The sequence below is a fragment of the Myotis nattereri genome, assembly GCF_964212035.1.
Source record: "Myotis nattereri genome assembly, chromosome: 6".
Lineage (NCBI taxonomy): Eukaryota > Metazoa > Chordata > Mammalia > Chiroptera > Vespertilionidae > Myotis > Myotis nattereri.
Window position 1 is genome coordinate 59,449,155 of NC_138081.1, and position 25,139 is coordinate 59,474,293.

At 41.9% G+C, this 25,139-nt stretch overlaps 1 protein-coding gene across 1 annotated transcript; it reads right to left on the reverse strand.

Moving 5' to 3' along the window:
- Positions 1–671: 671 nt before the first annotated feature.
- Positions 672–21,880, reverse strand: POPDC3 (popeye domain cAMP effector 3). The gene is made up of 4 exons (XM_081094913.1): positions 21,747–21,880; positions 5,506–6,242; positions 2,122–2,230; positions 672–1,145 (listed from the first exon to the last, which is right to left on the reverse strand). The coding sequence occupies exons 2-4, from the start codon at positions 5,988–5,990 to the stop codon at positions 864–866; spliced, it is 876 nt and encodes a 291-aa protein (XP_080951039.1). The 5' UTR covers positions 5,991–6,242; positions 21,747–21,880; the 3' UTR covers positions 672–863.
- Between the last annotated feature and the right edge of the window lie 3,259 nt (positions 21,881–25,139).

The following is a 25,139-nucleotide window of genomic DNA, read 5'->3' on the forward strand; positions in this document are numbered from 1 at the left end:
AATCCGATGAACAGAATGAACTGTTGATTATAATAGAATCAGGGACATAGAAAGGGAATGGACTGACTATTCTTGGGGGGGAAAGGGGTGTGGGAGATGCGGGAAGAGACTGGACAAAAATCGTGCACCTATGGATGAGGACAGTGGGTGGGGAGTGAGGGCGGAGGGTGGGGCGGGAACTGGGAGGAGGGGAGTTATGGGGGGGAAAAAAGAGGAACAAATGTAATAATCTGAACAATAAAGATTTAATTAAAAAAAAAAAAAAAAAAAAATGTTATTGTAAAGATTAAGCTGATGAATGATGTGTATCAACAGAATAGCCTTCAAGATTGGGAATATTATCATCTGTCACATTTGTTCTACTTTCTAGGCATATTAAATAATTTCCCATTTAAAATAAATAATTGCTGCCTACCACAATAATGCATCTTGCTTTCATCAGAGGTTGTAGCAAAAAGTGAATTGCGGGAACACTCATATGTTTCCTGCTGAGAGTACTTACCGCCTGCTCCTAGAGAAGCAATGCTGAACTCCATAGGGCAAGACCACAGATTTGAATCAATCGGAGGAAATATTGGAGAAAGCAGAATTTCATTCTCCCAGTTCTGATGCAGGAAAGGACAAACTGCCCATATTCACCCCCTCCCCCCCGATTTGTTCAAATAAGAAATACAGAAAAATGGGTAAAATTTATTCACAATGCAGAAGTTGAGATGAATAAAGCAGCTGGCAATGGCATCTTGCCTCTGAGTTTGATTTATAAAAAATATTAATGATCTCAATTTTCTGTATTTTGCTATTTCATTTGGGGAATGATGAAGAGGGTCTTTTTTTTTATAATTATAAAACTTCAGACTTCAATGTCATTTATCACAGTGTTGTCTGGAATTTCGAAAATGTCCTATCAGGGGTGATCTGGGCTTTCCAGGACCTGCAAGTTGATAGAAGTTGGGTAACCGTATATCGTAGTGGTATCTTCTTCCGATATATACCCTGTCATTCAAGGCATAGAGTTTATCTGCAATGTCACTGCCAATTAAAACTGAGAACAGGCGGGAGATGTAACGATACTGAGCGAAGAGCAAATATAATTTCTTTCTCCTCCATGACACATACCGACAGTCAGTTTCTGCTGTGAGGGTTACCTAAAAACAATAAAACCATGTATAAACAAAGATTAGGGAGCAAGAAAAGTTCTGTCAGTCACATTTTTTGTGCCCCACATTTTAAATGAATGTCCATTCTTTTTTTTTTTTTTAGGTTAAAAAAGCCCACTGACCCAAAACATACTGTAAAAATAGAAAAAGAGATCAGAAAATGTATTACTATACATAATTTATAACATGAATAGTCACAATATTGTGCCCATCTCCAATCTATCTGTTTTCTAAGTTCAGATATCTGTGTTTTGCTTTTTATTGAAGCAAGAGTTAATTATACTAAAAATTAATAAAGTCGGCTAATGTTAGAGAAGTATCTCCAGTCAGTCCTGAAGACTGTGGACATTTAACCCTAATCCAGTTTCGATAGTACAAAATAGAATTTATTTACCTATCCTGCATATGTATATGAATTTGTATGTGTAGACACACATGTATGTTACATGTATTAATCACAGGAAAACAGTATATACCATAATAGATAGAACCTCCTGAACTGATTATCTTTCAAAACTCCCAGACATGGCAGCAGAACAGGGACAGGAAGTTTAGCATTTTGTTGGTAGAAAACAACTGCAATCCATCAGCATCTTAAATTTCAAAAATAACTTATTTTGTAATAAGGGCAGATTTTTTGTTCTTGGTGTTTTTCTCAACGGTCACAGTGGCAGTGTGTAGTGTACTGTCGAATCTCAAATGACTGTCATTCCCATATATGCAGTTAAGCAAAGAAAAATGTAAGACTATTTTTCACAGACTCCTTCCTGTCATATGAAATACTTGTTACTGGACTCCTATAAACTGACATTAATCGTCAAGAGTCAAACAGCTTCAGAAAGTCGTGCATGCTGCATAGTACGTTCCAAAGTGACATATAAATTACTCCTCTGTCACCTGCTGTTGTGTCTGCTTATCTGTGTGGAAGCGGCCGTGTTCACTGGGTGCGCTCGTCACCCCTTACCTGAAAAGTGCCTTCCTCGGTGGGTCTCAGTGAGTCCCATTCAGGAGAATCCAGGAACTGGAAGGGGAAAATGTAATGCAGAAATTCGCCATCAACTGTCACTCTGATCCTACCCAGACACAAAGAACAGCATTTATGAGGAAGGAGAAAGCCAGCACATAACTGGGGTGAGGGGAGGGTTCAGGCCTCTGAGGACCTTTTTGGCTGTTAAAATTTTGAAGGGCAAAGATTAAAGTCCTGCATTACAGTAAGTGGCAAGTCTCCTGTCAGATTCATGTACTGATATTCCTCACACAGTTAGGATTCTGGAATATTGAGCAAAATTCATCAAAAAACTCATCAAGCTGTACATTTATGATATGTGCCCATCTCTGCATGTATATTACACTCTGATAAAAAGTTTCAGTGCACTCAGTCAGATTTTAAATTAAATAGAACACTGAAGAACATAAAGGGGTACCACTGTAAATACCTCTGAAAATTAAATACATACTTAACTTTTAAAGAAAATAATCATATTGTTTCCTCCCCCAAACTTCTGTTATATATATATATATATATATATATATATATATATATACACACACACCCTTGAACAATATGAGTTTGAACTGTGCAGATCTACTTATATGTGATTTTTTTCAATAAATACTGTTAAATGTATTTTTTCTTTCTTATAGTTTTCTTAATAGCATTTTCTTTTCTCTAGCTTACTTTATGGTAAGAATACAACCAGAGGACTTGTATGCATGCATATAAGCCTAACCAATGGACACAGACACCAGGGGGGTGAGGGCATGAGTGGGGAGGCGGGGGGGAAATGGGGGGATAAGGACACATATGTAATACCTTAATCAATAAAGAAAAAAATTTTTAAAAGATTTAAAAAATAGAATACTCTCTAAAATTTTAAAAAAGAATACAGTATATAATACATATAATATGCAAAATATATGTTAACCGACTGTTTAGGACTCAAGGGTGGGGAACCTTTTTTCTGCCATGGACCATTTGGATATTTATATTATCATTCATGGGCCATACAAAATTATCAACTTAAAAATTAGCCTTGTATTTGGTCAAACATTTAATTAACTCACCCCTAATGCCTTGGCAGAGCCAGACCAAATGATTTCAACAGCCTTATATGGCCTGGGGGCCAGATGTTCCCCACCCCTGGTTTAAGAGATGGGTAAGGCTTCTGGTCCAACAGTAGGCTATTAGTAAAGCTTCGTGGGAGTCAAAAGTTATATGTGGATTTTGACTCTGTTGGGGTCAGCATCCCTACTCCTGTGTTGTTCAAAGGTCAACAGTGTGTGTGTGTATGTGTATGTATATGCATGTATGTATGTATGCATGCATGTATGTGTATGTGTGTGTGTGTGTGTGTGTACACACACACACACATACACACACACACTAGAGGCCCAGTGCATGAAATTTGTGTACGGGTAGGGACCCTAGGGCTGGCCAGTGATCAGAGCTGATCAGGGCCTTCCTCCCCCTGGCTGCCGGCTGCTGGCCAGGGCCTTCCTTTGTTCTGTGCCACCCCTGGTGGTCAGCACACGTCATAGCGAGCAGTTGAACTCCTGGTCGGTCGAACTCCCAAGGGGACAATTTGCATATTAGCCTTTTATTATATAGGATATGTGTATATATACATATATCCTATCTAATAATAGAGAAACATGGTATTTAACCATAACTTTGCTACCCTTCTTATTGGCTAATCAGCAAGATATGCAAATTAACTGCCAACCAAGATGGCGGCCGGCAGCCAGGCAGCTGAAGCGAACAGGAGGCTTGCTTGCTCCAGTGATGGAGGAAGCCAAGGTTCCCTGCCTGCCACTGCCGGCCTCTGAGCTTGCACTCTAAGAAACAATGTTGCAATTATAGAACCTAAACAAACCCCAGAAACCTGCTTTCAGCCGTCAGAGCTGGAGCAAGCAGGACTGCAACAGTGTTACAATTATAGAACCCAAACAAACGCAGATACCTGCTTTCAGCAGCTGAGGTCTCAGAGCTGGAGCCGAGCCTCAGAGCTAAAGCCGGCTCTCAGTTCCAGTGACAGCCATAGAAGGTAAATAAATCCCAGAATAAAATAAAAAGAAAAAAAGGAGAGGTTGGGAGCTTCAGTCACCCGCCAGCCTGAAAATGGCCCTCAGCCCCTCACCCAGACTGGCCAGGCACCCCAGTGGGGACCCCCACCCTGAAGGGGGTGTGACCAGCTGCAAACAGCCATCAACCCCTTATCCATGCTGGCCAGGCACCCAAGTGGGACCCCCACCCTGAAGGGGGTGTGACCAGCTGAAAACAGCCATCATCCCCTCATCCAGGCTGGCCAGGCACCCAAGCAGGACCCCTACCCTGATCCAGGACACCCTTCAGGGCAAACCAGCCAGCCCCCACCCATGCACCAGGCCTCTATCCTATATAGTAAAAGGGTAATATGCAAACTGACCCTAACAGCAGAAAGACTGGGAAGGACTGGTCACTATGACACACACTGACCACCAGGGGGAAGACTCTCAATGCAGGAGTTGCCCTCTGGTGGTCAGGGTGCTCTCACATGGGAGGAGCTCTGCTCAGCCACAAGCCAGGCTGATGGCTGCCAGTACAGTGGTGGTGGTGGGAGCCTCTCCTGCCTCCTCAGCAGCACTAAGGATGTCCAACTGCAGTTTAGGCCTGCTCCCCGCTGGCAAGTGGACATCCCCTGAGGGCTGCCGGGCTGCCAGAGGGATGTCTGATTGCCATCTTAGACCCAATCCCTTGGGGGGCGGGCCTAAGCCAGCAGATGGTCATCCCCTGAGGGGTCCCAGACTGCGAGAGGGCACAGGCCAGGCTGAGGGACCCCGCCCCCGCCCAGTGCACAAATTTTTGAGCACCGGGCCTCTAGTGTATATATAATAAGTTATGCCCACCTCACTTGTAGCAAATGGTCAGTTGCTAGAAATTACTGAAAGAGTTGATCATTATAAAACTGATTATAAAATTTAATGATCTCTATTACTTAAAATGCCCTATGAGAGTCTATTTAAAATACTTTGCATGATAATAAAAGTATTGTATTAATTCAGTACTTGTCTTGACTTTCAGTAACTATCTTGGAAATACATAGCATATCCAAATAACTCAATTCATACATTTGATTTATAAGAAAAATGATTAAGGCTTTAGATTATTTCTTGCTTCGGGTAAATAATACCATGTACTCTAAATGCCTATGGCCTATGGCCATGACGCATGTGTCAGGGGCTTTCTCATGCCTCAGGGTGTGAAATGCCACCCGGGACTATGCTATGCTGAGATAGAAAACGTAGCAGAAAGGAAGACAAGCTAGAAACTATTGTAGAAGAAAGACATTCCAGCACCAACAGTACAAACCTTCCTGAAACAAGCAGAGAGAGCTTGTCAATGGAGGTTTTTCCCTGCATGGCATAGCAGTGCTCCTTTTCCAAAGTAACCACTTCAGAGCTCAGAGCAATCAGTCTGAAGACGGGCATAGGGGTCCCCAGAGGCTGGAAAATGGAGCTGTACATCAGCTGGAATTCTCGGGCAAAGGTTATGCTGCGCACTTGGTATGCAACGTGAACAAACTGCATGAAGCAGATGATAAAGAGCACAAAATGCCAGGAGAAGATGTCGGCTGCACAGACATCTATCCAAGCCCAGATAGCAGTGCAGAGAAAACCCAACCCCAGCAAACTGAAGACATAAAGGAGTCCGAAGAACCCGCTGCCACCCATAAAACCTACTACAAAAAAAATACTGGCAAGATGATAAATGGCTCCCTCGGCCTCTTGCTTCCAGTTTGTGCAGACTGGGTGTTCATCTATTAGGTTCTTCCATACAGTTGAATTTCTTTCCATGGCTGTACCACCATCTGGTTCACTTTCCCATTGATGTTAGATGATATCGAGATGAGTAATTAAGTCCTTCGCTTTTCCATCATCTGAGTTTCGCTAAATCTTCACAAAACCGGAGAAAGCCTGGTCACTGGAGTTGTGGTGATTAAGGGTTTGGTGTGTATGGATCTTGAAAAACTAAGAATCCCATGCTAGCTTCGGTAAGTTCATCTGGGCTCCTGATTTAGATCTAGTCCACGAATATTTTGTGGTTTCCTAGGTAAGAAGAAGAAAAAAAAGGATCTAGTTAAACAAGGAAAACTGAGACATGTATTTAAATGAATCACCAACATTACTTATTCAAGATGAGCACCTATTTTCCATAAAGTTGGAATATTTTAAGCACCAGTGCTGTCAAGTGTTAAATTTCTAGGAGATGCAAATTAATTTTTAGAGTTATGCTTATTAATAAAAAAAATATTAACAGACACTTTGGTATTTGTTAGGACTAGCTAACTACATATTTTTCAAGGGAGCTAAGTGCTATAGTCAGCCAGTTTCCATAACAGTAGTTCCGTGTACCCCAGAATCACTTGGGAAAGTGACTAAAAGTGCAGAGTCATAGACTGTTTCCAAGACATGCTGACTCAAAATCTTCTCTGGAGGGAGGGCTACAATGTTGGCCTTTAGAACCAGCTTCCTACATGATTTTGATGCATCAGTGCCTGGCCCTCAATGGCCCACCCTCCGAGAGACGCTGTTTGACAATGTTATTTACGCCTTCAGATGAAGAATTTGAGGCTCAGAGAGGCCAAGCAATTTATCCCAGACCACATGGTGGTCGGTGGCAGAGCAGAACATCAGCACTCGAGCCTGTATGCTGGATCCCATCCTGTGGCTTCCTCCGAAAGATGTTTTAAATTAGGCACTTTAAGGAGCCCTAATAAATAAATAAACCACCATCTGGTAATTGAAGTCAGATACTAAGAGCATATAATAGGCTGTAAAATGTGACTTAGATCAAAATTATTTGAGAAATATAAATTCAGTTCTACTTTACTGTATTAGAGGTTATTTCAGAGTAAAGGTTGCCTCCATATAACTAAATAAATATGAAAGTTCCTGCTACTGGCATATTTATTTACCAGATGGTCAAAATGTTACCGACTTGTTCCCCTACACATATATTCTCTACCCTTTCAGCCATATGGTAAAAATGCTAATATGTGATCTGAATCACATATTAAACCATGATATTTATGGTTTAAAAAATAGAATACTCTCTAAAATTTTAAAAAGGAATACAGTATATAATACATATAATATGCAAAATATATGTTAACCAACTGTTTAGGACTCAGTTGTAAGATGACAGAGCTGTAGGATACGTATCCTTTATCACCAGGTTTCTAAACAATAAAAGGCTTCGATGTGAAGCATTCATTAGATTGATGCTTTAAAGTCATAATTAACATTCAAAACCCTTGAACTTGTGTGCTATATTTAGGGTTATTTTTGAGACAGATTACTTCCAGAACACCTGTTAGTAAAATATCAGGTATCACAGATTCTGTTTCATAGAAAAAAATATGTACACGAGGTGAAAATGACTTGGCTGAAGTTTAAAAAAAGGAACAGAACTAGACATGGAAAGAAAGATGGTGCTTTGTTGAAGTTCCTGATTTCCCATCTTGGATAGGGATTCTTTGTCAGCAAGTAATGACTTTAAGGATGCTTACCAGGTGAATCATTACAATAAGCATAACAATAATAATAATAATAACAATAACTAGACCTATAACTTACAGTGATATTTTTGTTTTGACTCAACTTGCTTTCAAATACATTTTGAACATTCTGCATCCCCCTAATTATCACCTCCCCGCCCCCAACACTCTGAGATTCAAGGGAGACCAGCACCCTGAACATGTTTAATTTCTCCTCTTTTAAATAAAACACAAAACTATATACTACTGGATATTCAAAGAAAAATGTTAAAAATACAGGGAGGAGTGAGAACTGTGAAATACCAAACTGCAAATGTCAATCTCCCTGCTGTTTTACTTTTAAAACCAGGGCATTTTCACTTAATCACTTCCTCAGGATACCCAACAACCACCGCAGCCAATATTGAAGAGCACTGCTCGTGGAGCTCTGAGCTTTGGTTTGAGCTTTCTTAAAAATTTATAATCCTTGGCAAAACGTTAAAATGATTCTAGTGGGGGAAAGGCCAGGTAAACCGTTTGTGGCAGTTCAGAAGGCAGCTTATGGATATCTTGTCCCCTTTCAATGTTGACTTGGGGTATATATGGGGCCACATATATCCCAGGAGTGTGACCCTCTAGGATTGTAAGAGGAACTGTGCTTCGGGTCCTTTCCACTTGGCTTCGGTTCCAATAAGCTGCTACCAAGCCATTTTCTATCCCTGATACTGTATCACTGCCCTGATTACATTACTCCACACCCTGCCTTTCTCCACTTGCTGTGTTTTTATTCAGTCACCAAAACAGATGCACTTTATTAGAAGAGGAAGGACTGACAGGGGCAGGTGCTGAGCATGAGTGTTCCTTTGCTATGTGCCAGCAGTGCTGCATGAACGCTGAACATGATTCATCAGCCAGCTGCTAAAGGCTTGCAGGCCTTAAGTCATGTTTTTGGGTAAATAAATGCTGGAATGCTAAAGTGGCACAATGGATACATGAGGCAACAAAATCTATCTTCCCTACCAAAGCAGTTAGCACACGGAGATGCAAATGATGGAGACAGACTTGAATGAAAATGAACACAGTAATTCCAAGCGCACGCCCCCCCGCCCCCCCCAACCTTTTCTTTTTAAAATCTGAGACCCTGAGTAGTTATATAAAGGAAGGTTTGAAATGTGATATAAACTTGGTGGCAAACTAATGAAGATTAGCTCGGAAATGACACTGATCTGTTCAGAACTTGTACACTTATCATCTCATTGCATCACGCTGGCTGTCACGAGGGAGGCAGGATCTAAATCATCATGCCAGCTTACAAATGAGAAAAGCAGGGCACAAGATTGGTAAAGTCGCTTGCTTCATGTGAAAGAGGCAGTAAGTCACCATAGCGGGGGGAAGCGCAAGTCCCCCTCCGCTCAGCTTCCTGCCTCTCCAGCGGCCACTGCCACCTTTCAAGGACATCGACCTGATATATTAATGTGTTGGGAGACCTAAGTGGGATATTCTGCCAGTACTGTTTTGCCAGGAAAATAATAATCCCAGCAGTGCATATTTAAGACCTGCTATATCCACTTGTACTGCTCAATCCACTAATGCTTAGACTACTACAAGGGACAAAGGCATAGAAAGCCACTCATGGAATGATTTGCTGTGTTACTATTCAACATCGACTAATTTGCTCTCCTAGATTCTGAAATCCTTAAGGGACAAAGAGAAATATTTCCGTAGTTCTAACCCCTGGCACTCAGTGACTGTTAATTGAATGCATCGGTGTAGAGCAGTGATTTTTTAACCTTTCTCATCTCATGGCATACATAAAGTAATTGCTAAAATTCTGCAGCACACCAAAAAATATATATTTTGCCAGTATGACAAAAAAATAGGTATAATTTTAATTCATTCACACCGGATGGCTATTGTTGTGTTGGGCATTGTCATTTCTTAGTTTGACAATCTAAGGGAAAAGAGGTCAGTGCCCCTGACTAAATAGTCAAGTACTGCATGTTTTAAAAATTCCTGGGCCCACACTTGATTGAAAATCATTGGTGAAGAGATGTAAACACTCTGCCTTCTGGATCCCAAGTCTCCATCCAATTTAATGGATGGTCTAGCTTCTGTCACCCAGGGGAACAGAAGTGGGGAAGATCCCAACATCCAAGATAGTTCAGTACAGAGACATTATGGAATTGGGACATCACTTATGTAAAATGTCTGGCACAACTCCAAATTCACAGGGGGAATCCTTTTGTCTTCTTACAACCTTGAGCTCCTTAAACAAAGCAATTGAATTACTGATTTGATTAAAAACAACTTTGGCCCTGGCTGGTGTGGCTCAGTTGTTTGGGCATTGCCCCCTGCACCGAAAGGTTGCGGTTCGATTTCCAGTCAGGGCACACAGATCTTTCTTTTTCTCTCTCTCCTTTCCTCTCTCTCTCAACTCTGTATATATATTTGAAGATTTTTTAAAAAATGACCCTTCCCTGACTCTACCCCAGAACTACTGAGCCAGGAAGATGAATCCCTAAGAAGCTCCCAGTTTATCCCTACGCACACTCATGTTTGAGAGGCACTGTTTTATGTTGTTCTTGAATGGCCTCTGAATTATCGCTGCTCGTCTGCAGGGCCTCAGCTTCGTCCGTTCCTGGTTGACCACTGGGCTGTCTTTCTCGGCTGATTACTCGGTGCATTGCTCTTGGATCCCTACTTGTCCTTCTGTGGCTGTAGTACTGGTGTTAGCATACCATTCTGTTATGTAGTGGGTCCATTTCGCATTACTACTTAACAGAATGGATCTAGTCTTGGCTGTATCCCTAAATGACTATGTGATTTTTTTTTACTATTTCTAGACGTGTTTCCTCAGTGGTAAGATGAAAAAGCTGGACAGAATAATAAGAGGTCCTTTTAGTTCTAAAATAACACGACTCTACGTGGAATATAAGATTGATTACTCCAAATGTGGGTCAAAATATAGAGTGGAGGGGCAAAACGGAATTAAGGCTGCAGGTCTTGACAGCAGGTTTATGTTTGGGGCCCAAATCTAGAGGAGTTTTAATGAATTACTTAAGGCCTGTGTTGGGGGCACAGACACTGGCATTTCCCCTCATAAATTTATCAGGGATTTTGATGTGCAACCAAAAGAACTACTGAACTAAAGACAGAAAAGGGGGTCAGGGTCAAGAGACATCAGAACATTCTATAGGCTCTGAGTTTTGTTTGTTTATTTTTAGAGAGAGAGGAAGGGAGAGAAAGGGGAGAGAGAGAAACATCAATGGGAGAGAAACACTTGGTTGCCTATTATATGCACCTCCACTAGGGAAGGAACCTACAACCTAGGTATGTGTCCTGATGGGGAATCGAACCCACAGCCTTTTGGTGTATAGGATGATGCTTCAACCAACTGAGCCATCCAGCCAGAGAGAGACCCTGAGTTTTTATGGCCTTTATTACCTGTTTATAGGCGTCCACCATATATTATATTACATTATATTGATGGATATAATATACTAGTATAATGTACTAGGGGCCCAGTACACGAATTTGTGCACCTTGAAAGGAACTGTGGGCCACAAGGCTATGGTGGGCACAGGGGCGGGTCTCGGCCCATCCTCCATGCCCCTGCCCGGCCCTTCCTACTGTGGTCCCCCCAGTCTCCTGCCGGCAGCCCCACTCCCACCGCTGCGGCCCCCCTGCGCTGATGGCACCGGCCCTGCTCGCACCCACTGACAGCGTGGAGCTATTGGGGCCGGCGCCAGCAGCGGGTGCAAGCAGTGGCTCTAGTGCCAGCTGCGGGTGCAAGCGGAGCTGTTGCGTACAGTGGGTGGGAGCAGCTGCTGGCCCCGATCTCCCCTTAGGAGCAGGGGGAGGTGGAGAAGCCCTGAGGGGCAGTCGGGGCTGGCAGCCACTGCTCGCACCCACTGACAGCGCCGAGTGATTGGGGCCAGCACTGGGAGCTGGCAGTGGATGGGAGCGGCTGCTCTGGCGCTGGCAGTGGGTGTGAGCACTTGGTGAGACTGTGGCATGTGGGAGCAAAGAATTTTCAGTAACCACCAGAGTTGCCCTGATGACAGCCTTGGTCTGGCGCCCCTGCTCACTTGTTCCACCATCCTGCCGCGGCTGATGCCTACCATGTTCTGCACTCTGCCACCTATTGCCGATGTCTGCCATGTTCTGTGTGCACCCCTTGGTGGTCAGCGCATGTCATAGCAACCGGTTGTTCTGCCATTCAGTCTATTTGCATATTAGGTTTTATATATATACTAGCGGCCCAATGCACGAAATTCATACAAGGGGCTCAACCCTTGCAGCCTCAGCCCTCACAGCCCCAGCTTCATCTGGAAGGTCAACTGGAAGGATCTCCAGAAGGTCGTTCCGCTGTCTGGTCTAACTAGCCTATTATGCTTTTATAGAATATATATATATATATATATATATATATATATATATACACACACACACACACACACATATGTGTATATATGTATATATATATATACACACACATATATGTTATATTTACTATATATATTTAAATAATATATATCATGTTTATTCTCTCATATTTAAATTTAAAAAGAAATTACCATAGTATGTGTATTTTTAAGATATAAGCCTTATTGATTGGCATGTGTGCGGATAAGTAGGTTTACAGTTGTCAGTACGTGAAACATATTCTTGTATTATTATTTATTAGTTATTGTATTATATTCCATATGACCAACTTAAATCTACCCCCCCCCCATTCCTCCTGTAAATACTTGGAATTACCCTCGTCTAAAACAGAGTGAGTCTTCAATAAATGTTCACTGACTGATAAGGCTAACATTGCTCGAGTGGAAAAGTAGTGTTTGCGATAGTTTTGAAACAAGCAGGTTAATAATAAGTCAGGAAGCCCAAATGAGAGATGCCCAATACCTGAATCAATGGATCAGGTGTTGGACTAAAAATAAATAAAAGTATTAATTAGACTATGAGGAGCAAGTCAAAAGAAGAAGTGTCTCTACTGACACAGAGGAACAGAGAAGGGTTGGAGAGTTTTGGGAATGGTAGGAGACCCCAAAGTTCAGAAAGAAATCAGAAGAAAGGGGGACTCAGCTTTAGCTATGTTTAATCTGATGCTCTTGGTCTTGAATTCACAACAAAAAATAAGCTGGAAGGACACATATCTAATAGTTACCATTACACAGGACAACAATGACTAAAGACTGGAGTTGGCAAGATTATATAGAAAGTGTGTACAGAGAAAACGGAGAGTCAAAGTTAAATGCCCATGATCATGGGCTTTGATAAAACTCTAGAGTTGTGCTGTTCAACATGGTAGCCATTAGCCACATGTGGCTGTTAAGAACCTGAAATGTGGCTGGTCTGAACTGAGATGTGTTGTACACAATGACTTTTGAAGACTTAATACAAAGGTAAAGAATATGTCATTAATAATTTTTATATTGATTACATGTTGAAATGATAATGTTTTGGGAAATATTGGGTTAAAGAAAATATTAACGTTAATTTTCCCCATTACTACTTATTATTAATGTTCCTCCTAGAAAATATAAAATTGCATATATGGCTCGCATTATATTTCTCTTGGACAGTGCTGGTCTAGAATCTTTCAAGTAACAGAGAGAGGAAATGAAGACTTGGCATGATGCTGTGCAGACAGGGCATATGCATAATGTATAAGTGTATAAATATGGAAGAATTCTCTAAGATTAAGAACAGAGTTGATACGAATGGAAATGATATTGGCTATGATATTCATTTGTTACAGTCAGTAGATGTTATCCAAGGCATAGATGTCACCATCTGTGTCTGCCTACATAGATGGCCAACCCTACTATAGCTCTTGGCCTTTATCCTACTTGATTTATTTATTTTTTAATCCTCACCCGAGGATATTTTTCCATTGATTTTTAGATAGAGTGGAAGAGAGAGGGAAAGACAGAGAGAAACATCGATGAGAGCGAAACACATCCATTGACTGCCTCCTGCACATGCCCTGACCAGGGACCAGGCCGGGGAGGTACGTGCCCTTGACTAGAATTGAACCCAAGACCCTTTGGTCCGCTGGCCGACACTCCTCTATCCACTGAGTCAAACCAGCTAGGGTGCTTTATATTACTTTATCTTTTTGCCTTAGCATTCCATTTTCCCAAGCAATTATATGACATGGTTTCACTTCCTCATTTCACTTTTTGATGCTACCTTTGGAAATCCTAGACAGACAGTCTCCCAAATTTTGTACTGGAGGTTGGATTGTGGCCTCCTGGGTTCCAGAGGGTCCACAGCAGCCTTTGTTTTCACATCATGCAGGACTCTCTTCATGCGCAGTAGGCTGCTAGGTGGACTGTGCCTTTGACCTTCATAGGGAGCTTGGCTTCTCTTGAGACTTGAGGACATTAGAGAGCTTGCCTGCAGGCTATGCTGGACTTCTCTTATCCTCACATCTCAACCAAAGTCACATTTGATTATCTCCAGCCAGGTTCGATTTTTCACTTTACCACATACTGTGGTAAGCAGACTTCTAAGGTGGTCCGCAAGATTCCTGCCCCACTGGTGCCCAAGCCCTGTAATCCCCTCCCCCTGAGTGTGGGCTGAACCTATGAGTGGGATGGGACAGATGCTTCCTTGGTTAGGTGACATTATATGGCAAACGGTGCTGGAATAGTTACTCTGGTGATTATGCTAAGTTACATAAGACTCCACTGTAGGACTGGAGAGGAACTGGAAATTAGAGAGACGTATTCCTATTCACCTGGAAGAAAGCAAACACCATGTTGTGAACTGCCTACAGGGGCCACAAGGCAAGGAATTGCAATGGTCTCTGTGAGCTCAAAGAAGTCCTCAAACCAACACTTACCAAGATATTGGGGACCCTCAGTCCTACAACCACAGGAACTAAATTCTGCCAACCACCTCAAAGCTTGGAAGAAGTCCCTGAACTGCAAATGAGGAGTGTAGCAGTGTGGCTGACACCTGGATTGACACGCTTGTGAGGCCCTGAGCAGAGGATCCACTTCAGCCGTGCCTGGACTCCTGACCCACAAAAACAATGAGATAATAAATTTGTGGGGTTTTTTCATGAGCAGAATTTTTTTATTAAGAAGAAGATGCTCAGGTCAGAATGCAAATATGCTCCAGACATCAATTCTCACAGTTGAAGAGAGTGCACATCACCTACTGCCCTTTAAAAGAGAGGGTTTATTGGCTTCTAAAACTGTGTTTTTCCTTTTTCAATGGAGGTTTTAAGGCCAAGGAAATTTGTGTTTTAATTGACTAAGTTTGTGTCAATTTGTTTACAAAGCAATGGAAAATGAATACACACATAATGATGAGTACTCACTATACATGATGCTTATTTATCTAAAAATCTACATTGTATGATGGACGTGGGATACAGATCTACGAAACAAAAGACACTCAATGCTTGCTAGATTTATGTCAGGAAAATTAGGTGCAAATTGTTCTTCACTGGTAACTGGAAAACAAGACCGATGAGAGGCCCTGAGAATTACAATTAAATTCACTGTAGTTCCCAGCACCACTTTTTAGGTTTTCCTCTCATGGAGTCAGGTGGCCCCAACACTGCTAAGCATTTATACACATAGGCAACTTCCAGAATAGTTATGTCATTCGTAACTAAGTTTGCAGTGATTTGTTACAAAGTTTGTTTGTTTGTTTTTACCACAAACTTAGTGACGTAAAACAACACAAATTTATTATCTCCAAAATTCCTGGAATACCATATTTCCTTGGTGGACGTTCAGCTTAGTCAGTTCTTTGTAAAACTGAACCATTCATTATGTATTGGGCAAATACTTGACATTCATTATGTATTGGGCAAATACTTGACATTTCAGACACACCCAGAGACTCACCAAAAGACAGTCCACAGAAACTCAAAACAAATTGCTCTATAATTGTTGAATTGTGTGACTCCACCAAATTCAGTTGAGTTGAGCAAAGGGAAATGCCATGTTTTTAATCCTCATATACCACTATTACTACAGCTACAACCATGGCTACTACTACCAGCATCTAACATTTAGTAAGCGCTTACTTACTACGTGCTAGACATGTTTCTATGTGCCAGATATGTTTCTAAGAACCTTAAAATAAGTTTTTGAACTAGGTAGTTTCATTGCGCCAATTTTACAGATGAGAAAAACTGAGATATAGGGATGTTAGTAGGTTGTCTAAGGACACACAAATGGTAGAGCCCAGATGCACTGCCAGGCAGACAGATGCAAGCACCTATTCTCTTAACCACCACAACGTACTGCTTCATGTACAGTTTGAATCTAAATATGGATGTACTAGGGAGGACACGTCAAAAGCATTCTTGTTTTCTCTCCCTTCAGTTCTAGATTCAATGAATTTAAATGTCCTCTTACAAAAATCACAATTTTTCGAGCAACACAGGGATGAAAGAGTGGATCCTATATTGAATCACCAATGCTCTGTAATTCTTGATTTGAAGAAACAGCAAGAAACCTCTCCTTGTCAAGCTTGTCATTTGATTGCTGAATGTAAACAATCCACATGCTCCACCTCAAGCTCTCCTGACTTCCCCATATCCTGGAAATGGCTACAGGGACAAGCAGGAAGGGACTTACTTTGGATAAGCTGCTGTTATGTCATGCAGTAAGTGCACCAGAAGTTCCGGATGGAAGATACCAAGAGAAGTGGATTCATGTACACATTAAACAGTTTTTTTGTTTTTTAATTCTCACCCAAAGATATGTGTGTGGGGGGGTTAAAAATTGATTTTAAAGAGTAGAAGGGGGAGAAACATTTGCCACCCGTATGTGATCCGGCAGGGGATCGAATATGAAACCTAGGTATGTGCCCTGACTGGGAATCGAACCCACAACCTGTATGGGTCAACACTCCAACCAACTGAGCCACCGGGCCAGGGCTAAACAGTCTTTTCTTGATATGAGTCAAAGGGAGACCCCTTCATTTCCTTCTCCTCAAGTGACCTATATTCAGCAAATGAACTCACGTTTTCTGTGTTCATTATAGTTAAGGTTCTCATGTACTTTCCTGGCAAACACACTTGGAAAGTTTGTGTGCTACTTGTGTATAATCTCTTCTAGTTTTTTTCTGGCTAAATAACTGGGTGACCCACACACCAGGGTCAGCGATGTTGGAAACCACCAAAGCAGCCACTACTAATGCTAACAAGAGCACTTCTGCAAGGTGTGGCGATTTCTCTCCAGGAAATCATATAGAGATAGGTTCTTCTGGGAGAAAGGTTGCTCACTGTTTGGTGCTCAATCCACATGCTCCTCAATCTTTTCATTTCTTCTATTTCTTTCAGCCTTGTTTTTATTGACTTCACAGAACCTAAAGTTATTCCAGCTACAGCTATTTCTTATATTTTTTGCGGCGTTGCCTGTCATGACCCACAATGTGGATTATTCCCTTATGTCTGCTGTTCAGAAAATAATGCCACATATTCTCATGAGTCTTTTAAAATGTTTGATTATCTCAAGCTTCTCTTCAGTATTGAAGCTTTCCTTTGTCAGGCACTATTTGGCATTTTTTTAATCCAAATGCTGAATGGCTGTGTGTGTGTGTGTGTGTGTGTGTGTGTGTGTGTGTGTTTTAATTGATTTTAGAGAGGAATAAGGAGGGAGAGAAGAGAAACGTCTATGTGAGAGAGATACATGGATCGGTTGCCTCTCGACCTTCCAGTGCACCAGCGGGCACTCCAAGCAGCTGAGCCACGCCGGCTGGGCAATGACTGTGTTTTTATATAGAAAAGTTCACCAGTGCAAAAGAACAGCAAAACACCATCTTTCAGGATAACACAGGATGAAGCAAGGTAGCTGCTAGAGCAGGGGTGGGCAAACTTTTTGACTCGAGGGCCACAATGGGTTCTTAAACTGGACCGGAGGGCCGGAACAAAAGCATGGATGGAGTGTTTGTGTGAACTAATATAAATTCAAAGTAAACATCATTACATAAAAGGGTACGGTCTTTTTTTTCAATAGTTTTATTCATTTCAAATGGGCCGGATCCGGCCCGCGGGCCGTAGTTTGCCCACGGCTGTGCTAGACATTTCAAGTGTGTGCATGTTTGCTTATTGTGTATTCCTACATGGTTCAAGTCAGCTGGTTGCAGTTTAATGTGTGTACCTGGTGTTTCTGCTGAGTAAATCATGCATAATCAAGTGCAAAATTTACGTTATGCTCAAATTGTTCTAGAACATTTTTATTGCATTAGAATGATAAGTGACTATATCATTAACTTCCAAATGTCTAGGAAAATGTTATTACTATATGTAATAATTCAATAATAAATCCCTGCCCTCATCGAGCTTGCATTTTAGTGAAATTCAAATGGTTACACTAAGCCCAGTTTCAAATTACGAGGTCTGTTTTAAATAGCTAAATATACTTCTTAGGTACAAATAAACATCAGCTACTTAAAACTCATTTAAAGTCAGTTGTTGCATAGTAAGTTTTAAAATAAATGCTATATATTTTTTTAAAATATATTTTTGTTGATTTCAGAGAGAGGAAGGAGAGGGAGAGAGATATAGAAACATCAATGATGAGAGAGAATCATTGATCGGCTGTCTCCTGCATGCCCCACAATAGAAATTGAGCCCGTAACCTGGGCATGTGCCCTGACAGGGAATTGAACCGTGACCTCCTGGTTCATAGGTTGGCACTCAACCACTGAGCACACTGGCCGGGCTAAATGCTATATTTTTAAATACAGGTTAAAGTCTTAAAAATCAAAATACAAATAAGCTTGTTATTTAGAACTTCTATCAAAGAACAAAAACAAAGAAACCAAAAACATCTTATGAGTCTCTGGGGTAGTACATTACATATTAATGTATCTGTATCCTTCTATTTGTAAAAGTGCAAAGAAAGACAAACAGAACGATCTTCACTTAATGTTAAGGATGGCTACTTTTGGATGCGGGGATACTATTACTTTGTGTACATATCTATATTATTTGCATTCTTTATAATTTTACAAAACAATAAAATGATTTTATATTAACTTGAAAAATTTAAAATACAAGAATTTCAAAGAATATAATAAAAATTCATGAGCCCAACAACCAGAATTCACAACACATCAATGTTGTCATGTTTTGGGATCTTTTTTTATAATAAAAAAATTCCTGCCCAACTGGTGTGGCTCAGTGGGTTGAGCATTGTCCCATGCATCAAAAGGTTACCGGTTCGATTCCTGTCAAGGCACATGCCCGGGTTTCAGGCTCAATCCCTACTCGGGGGAGTTCAGGAGACAACCAATCGATGTTTCTCTCTCATCAGTGTTTCTGTCACTCCCCTCCTCTCTAAAAAATCAATAAAAACATATACATATATATAAATATATATACATATATATTATTATATATATATTTAAAATTCCACACAAAAAATTGAAGATCACCATGGATTGTTCTGTAGTTCCATTCCCCACCCAAAGCTTCCTCTACATAATTGTGTTTATCCTTCCAGCCTACATAGAATAATTTTAAAAATTGCAATTTAAAATGAAATGCAATATTAGAAATGTATCTTATAATGTGGGTGTTTTTTTTCAGATTCACCCAAATTAATCTGAAATTAATTTTTTTCAGATTAATTTTTTTTTCTGATGAAAGATTTTAAACATATACAAAAACAGAAAGTACTATATAGTAAACCCCCACATACCCATTACCCAGATTCAATTATCAAGACTTTGCCACACAGAGTTTTTTGAAATTAAAAGTAAACTCTGTAACCTGTTCATCCTGCAGTCTGTTCAGTCAATAAACAAATGCCTACTAAGGAAGACAGGGTCAACTAAGATTAGCCTGTGCTCTTCCCACGTGCCAGGCACTAGCCTTCCACACACTGACCTCTTTAGGAGTCACAACAACGCTGCAGCCTAATTAGTATTTCCATTGTTCAGAGTGCAAAATGAGGCTCCGAGAGATGAAGATTTTTCCATGGGTTCAGCCAGTTGCTTGTCTTTCTAGAGCTTAAATCTGCCCCCTCACCTTCAGTTCCAGAGTGTGTGAGAGCCACTAGGGGCTATTACTCTGAGGCCTCACTCTGGGTCCGAGAATTACTCCATGAATTCTCTGGGTTTGAGGAGGATCCAACATTACTACAGGGACTTTAAGTCAGCAACTTTTGGTTATTTACTTAATTTGGAAAATACTTGTAACTTGCACTTTAAAACATTTTCTTTAGATAAAAGAAACATTTCTCCTGTTCCTTTAAAATATCTATTTAATGATTCAATATACTTTTATAAATTCTTATTTACTCTCTATAAATCATAATCACAGCTGACCAACAACCATATTTACCCCCCCCCCCCAAAAAAAAACCACAAAAAACCACAAAAAATTATTTTAGTTACAATTTTCAGGCTTGCAAATCTATCTTGGATATTTTCCAAAGCAGTTTAGAAACTTCTCGACGGCTGTGCTGCTTACGTGTTATGCTCATGTACTGTTATGCTTATATGCTCACAGCAAATGCTTCATAACCATCCTTGATCTTTCCTGCAGGCTATTACAAAATAGGCAGACAGGAATGCTTCAGTGTGTCAACCCTGTGAGTCAGTCTTGTGGTAAAAGCATGGGATTTTGGTTTCCCATGACACATTTTTATTTAATAGCACATAATGTCGCCATTTAAAAGCATAGGATGCACAATGATTCAGCTTTTGAGAGACTGATTAGATGAAAGAAACTCAACTATGTCTCCTAGCATAAAATTTTAGGATGGATAATGTCTCACTCGAGATTTCAGTTAATATTAGTATCCCAAATTCTTCAAAAGACAAACACAGTCTCTCAGGGAAGAAAAGAGACTTGAAGTTCATCTGAGATCAGCCAGATCTCATTTTGCAAATGTGGAAAGAGGTCCAACTTTTGTTTATATTTTGTTTTGACACAGTCCTTGTTTGGTTTTCTGTTGCCACAAAGAACAAGGCCAAGTAACTTTACTGTCACACCAGGGATATGAACATGCAACCATTTCTGATATTAAAAATAACAGAAAAGAAAATAGCTACTGAACCTTAGTATGAACAGAGAGCAATAATTTTTAAGGGTGCCATAAAACTCTGCAGTGTGCAAGTTTGCAAATTCAAAATACCTAACTACAAGAGTTAGAGTAAAAAGTAGGGAAGGAAGCTCGTCATGTTCTAAAAGTTCAGTACATCAAATTAAATTATGTTCAAAAGCAGGCTTCTAATTCTACTTTTCCATGTATTAATTACATATGGAAATTTTTCAATTTTTGCAAATGTTTTCTGGCTAAAACTTTTTTTGTGTGTGTGCCATAGCCCAATTACTGCATTTTGATTCTGTGCCTTTAATCTTTTTCTAAAATACAAACTCTCATTATGTATTATACCTCTGTAACTGACCTTGGTATGAGGTAATTTAGTGGTTTTCAGATTTCTTTTCTCTTTCCTTCCTTCTCTTATTTATTTTGGCAGGGCGATCCCCAAACAGGGAAAACAGGTGAGGGTGACCTTTGATGAGGCAGCCTTTCCTTAACCCAAACCAGCGTCCCCAACCCTAGCCAAGCCCCTTACAGACAAGGGACAGGCAACTCCCAGTCACACGGCACGACTTCCCCAAGGTGAAGTTTAAGACTGCCAGGTCCTCTTGGACTGGCTTTTCTCCCTTGAAAAGCCGGTCTTTTTCTCTGCTCTCCATAGGTGCCTGGGGCGGGAGTCAAACCAACAGATCTGAGGGGACGATTGGCCTCGAAGGACGGCTCCCCGGCTCCCCGGGGGCCGGCGCGCGAGGAGCCCGCGGCAGCGGACCCTCAGCGGCGAGGGGCGCCGCCCGCACCCCCGGCTCGCAGTTGGCCTGAGCGGGGCCGGGCGCCCAGCGCCTCGCGAGCAGCGCGCAACAGTGGGCAGCGGAGCACGGGCGCTCCGGGTGGTCGGTGGCCTCGCAGCCCCCCTCCCGGGGCGGGGCCGGGGCCGGGGCCGGGGCAGAAGCCGCGCGGGCAAAGTTGCCCCGAGCACCAGGAGGTGCCAGGGTGCGGGCAGCTCCGGGAAAACTGCGGCCACTGCGGCCCCGGTGCCTGCTTACCTCTCCTTCCCGGTCCTGCGCAGAGCTCCTGCCTCGAGCCCGCAGGAGTTTGCCCCCAGCCTAGCGCGCTGGCCCGCGCGGGAGCCCCTCGCGCCCGGCTCCCGCGCTCCTCGCCGGCCACCCCGCTGGCGCCCGCCCCGCGCGTGGGCGCCGGGTGACAGTAGGCAGCTCCGGAGCGGCGCAGCGGCGCGGACGGGCGCCGGGGACGGACGCGCGCCCCAGTGCGCTTCGGGGAGGGCGGGGGGAGCGGCGGCCGCGGCGGCCGGGCGGCCCGGGCCTCCAGGGAGCAGGCACTGTGGCCCACACCTTACAGGACTCCTCTAAGCCTAGAGGCCGCTGCGGACAAAGTTTGCAAAGACCGGGTTTCGGAAGTGAACACTGGTCACGGTTATAACATAAACCTGATATTTGCTATTATAACAGGCAGAGAGAGCTGGAGATGACTACTGGAATGAAAAGCTACTGTGAATCCTCCCTCTCACTCTCCACTCTTACCTGCCCCCCCCCCCCCGCCCCCCACACACACACCATACACTAAATGAGATATATGGCCAGAAGCGAATGGGAATATTGGATGTATATGACAGAGAAAGGTTGATATCTTGATTCAAATAAATAAGCATCTCAAGCAATGGGGTAAAGATCATAGACAATCATAGAAAAACAATATTAAAGTGCAAATGATCAAAACAAAGTTCAAATCAGGAATAAGTCAAATGCATGCAATTTAAGGCAAACATCAAATGCATTTTTTCATCCTATGAACTTAGTGAACTTTTGTTTTGTTTTGGGGATGAAACCATGTCATGGTTGATGAGGGATCAGTGAAACACAACTTCCTCAAGAATTTCCATCTCCTCCCTTCTCTCAATATCCTTGCTTTCACTTTATATAAACACTATAGGCCCAATGCATGAAGATTCGTACAAGAATGGGCCTTCCTTCCCCTGACTGCCAGCACCGCCACACTGCCTTCGCTCCAACTGGAGCCACCTTTCTGCCTTCCCACACTGCCCAGAGGTCCCAGAGTGGCTGGGCCTGTGCAGAACGCCTGCGGTTGTCCTGTCCCGCCCCCAGCCACTGAGTGCCTGAGTATGCAAATTAATCCGCCATCTTTGTTGGGTTAATTTGCATACCCACTCCTGATTGGCTGGTGGGTGTTGTGAAGGTACAGTCAATTTGCATCTTTCTCTTTATTAATGTAGATTGGTGACAGTGATGCTGGGAACAAACATTTATTGAATATTCAATGTCTCTTTTGGTTCCCAGAATAACTGCAAAAGTAATGAATACAAATGGTGAAATTAACCCCCCTTTAAATGATGCTGGGACTGAGAACAAAAAACCATATTCCTACATTCCATATGTGGCAAGAAACCACTTGACTCCCAGGCCTTTGCTCTTACTCTTCATTCCAGGGATTTACTCAGAAATGTTGAAAATACAGTTTAAAGTGGATCTAATACATGGTGTGTGTGTGTGTGTGTGTGTGTGTGTGTGTATTTAAAACTTTGAAGTGAGAAGGCACAAGCATTGACATTAGGTATATTCTGAGTTTAAATTTTACTTATTTAGTGTTTCACATTACAATTTTAAAGAATAATATTCATTGTTATTTTTAATTTAAAAATTCAGAAGCAACAAAGATAGGCTTGTGTGACAGACAGACTCTAAGGTGACCCATGATTCCTACTGCTTCCTGGTGTTCACACCTTTGTAGGATCCCCTCCCTTGAGTGCAGTCGGTACCTGTGACTTGCTTGTAAACAATAAATATAGCACAGGTGATGGATGGCAATTCTGTGACAGCAATACATTGCAAAAAACTCTGTCTTGCTAGCAGACTCTAGAGATGTCCTTTCTGGCCTGATGAAGTAGGTGGCCATGCTGGGGAAGTCCACCTGGCCAGGAACTGTAGGTGGCCTCTAGGAGCTGAAAGCAGCCTCTGTCCAACAGCCAGCAAGAAGCCAAGGTCCTCTGCCCTGCAAACACAAGGAGATGAATTCTGTCAACCATCTAAGTGAACTTGGGAATGGATTCTTCCCCAGTTAAGCCTCCAGATGAGAATGCAGACCAGAGGACACCTTATTTGGTTTGTGAAATGCTAAGCACAGGACCCAGTTAAGCTGTGCCTGGACTCCTGACTGACTAAAATTGTGAGCTAATAAGTGTGTGTTATTTTAAGCCATTAAGTTGGTGGTACCTAATACAGCGTGTATGTGCTGGTTAGATAGTCAGCATATTAGTGCACGCAGTGCGGTTCCTTCTTTGGTAAATTTTGTGTTAAATGTGACTGACCTGTTGCATTCTGATTTTTTCTTCCTTATTTCCTCACATACATGTCCCTGCCTTGATCTTCCTTGCAGAGTCTCCATGAGACAGAAACCTAATGAAATAGTGCCCCACAGAGCAGCCACGGTCTAGGGCTCCCTGGGACTTCCAGCTGCATTTCTGCTCCAAAGATTATGAGTCTGAGATCATCGACTTCATCCCTTCAGGTCTTTTGGGATATTCTCTTAACTAACTCTGGAAAACACAGTCACCTCAGCTTGCAGAATTCAAGTTGCAACTGCAATGTGAGGAACACTTATGGTGAAGACTAGGAGCAGGTTAAGTACTAAACAACCCACTTATCTTGGGGAAGCTTTCATGTGAGGCTTCTAGAGTCCTCCTTTCTCTTTCCCCGTGACATAAACTTGCTCCTCTAGCCTCAACCTTTGAGGTTTAGGTCCTTGCTTGCTAATTGCTCCTACTTGCAGATAGGAATACAGCTTGGATTGCTCATCACCCCGCCCTCTTCCTTCCTCTTTTCTTCCCTCCTTTCTCCCAACTTCCTTTTCCTTTCCTTCCTTCTTCTGTCCTTTTATTTTTTAGTTCCTGTGTAATCTCTAAAATTCTCTTTCTCTATATCCCTTTTTTATTTTTATTATAATAATTTTTTGCCTTTTTGACTTTAAATGATTTTTAAATTTTTCAATTATAATTGACATGCAATATTATCTTAGTTTCAGGTGTACAATCCAGTGATTAGGCATTATATAACTTACTAAGTGATCACCCTGATAAATCCAGTACCCATCAGACATCATGCATAATTATTACAACATTGTTGACTATATTCCCTATGCTGTATTTTACACCCTCATGACTCTTTTGTAACTACCAATTTGTACTTCTTAATCCCTTCGCCTTTTTCACCCATTCTCCAGCCCCTCCCTATTTGGCACCCATCAAATATTCTCTGTATCTGTGAGTCTTTTTCTGTTCTGCTTGTTCATTTATTTTGTTTTTTAGATTCCACAAATAAATGAAATCATATGGCATTTGTCTTCCTCTGTTTGAACTATTTCATTCAGCATAATATTCTCTAGGTCCATCCATATTATTGTAGACT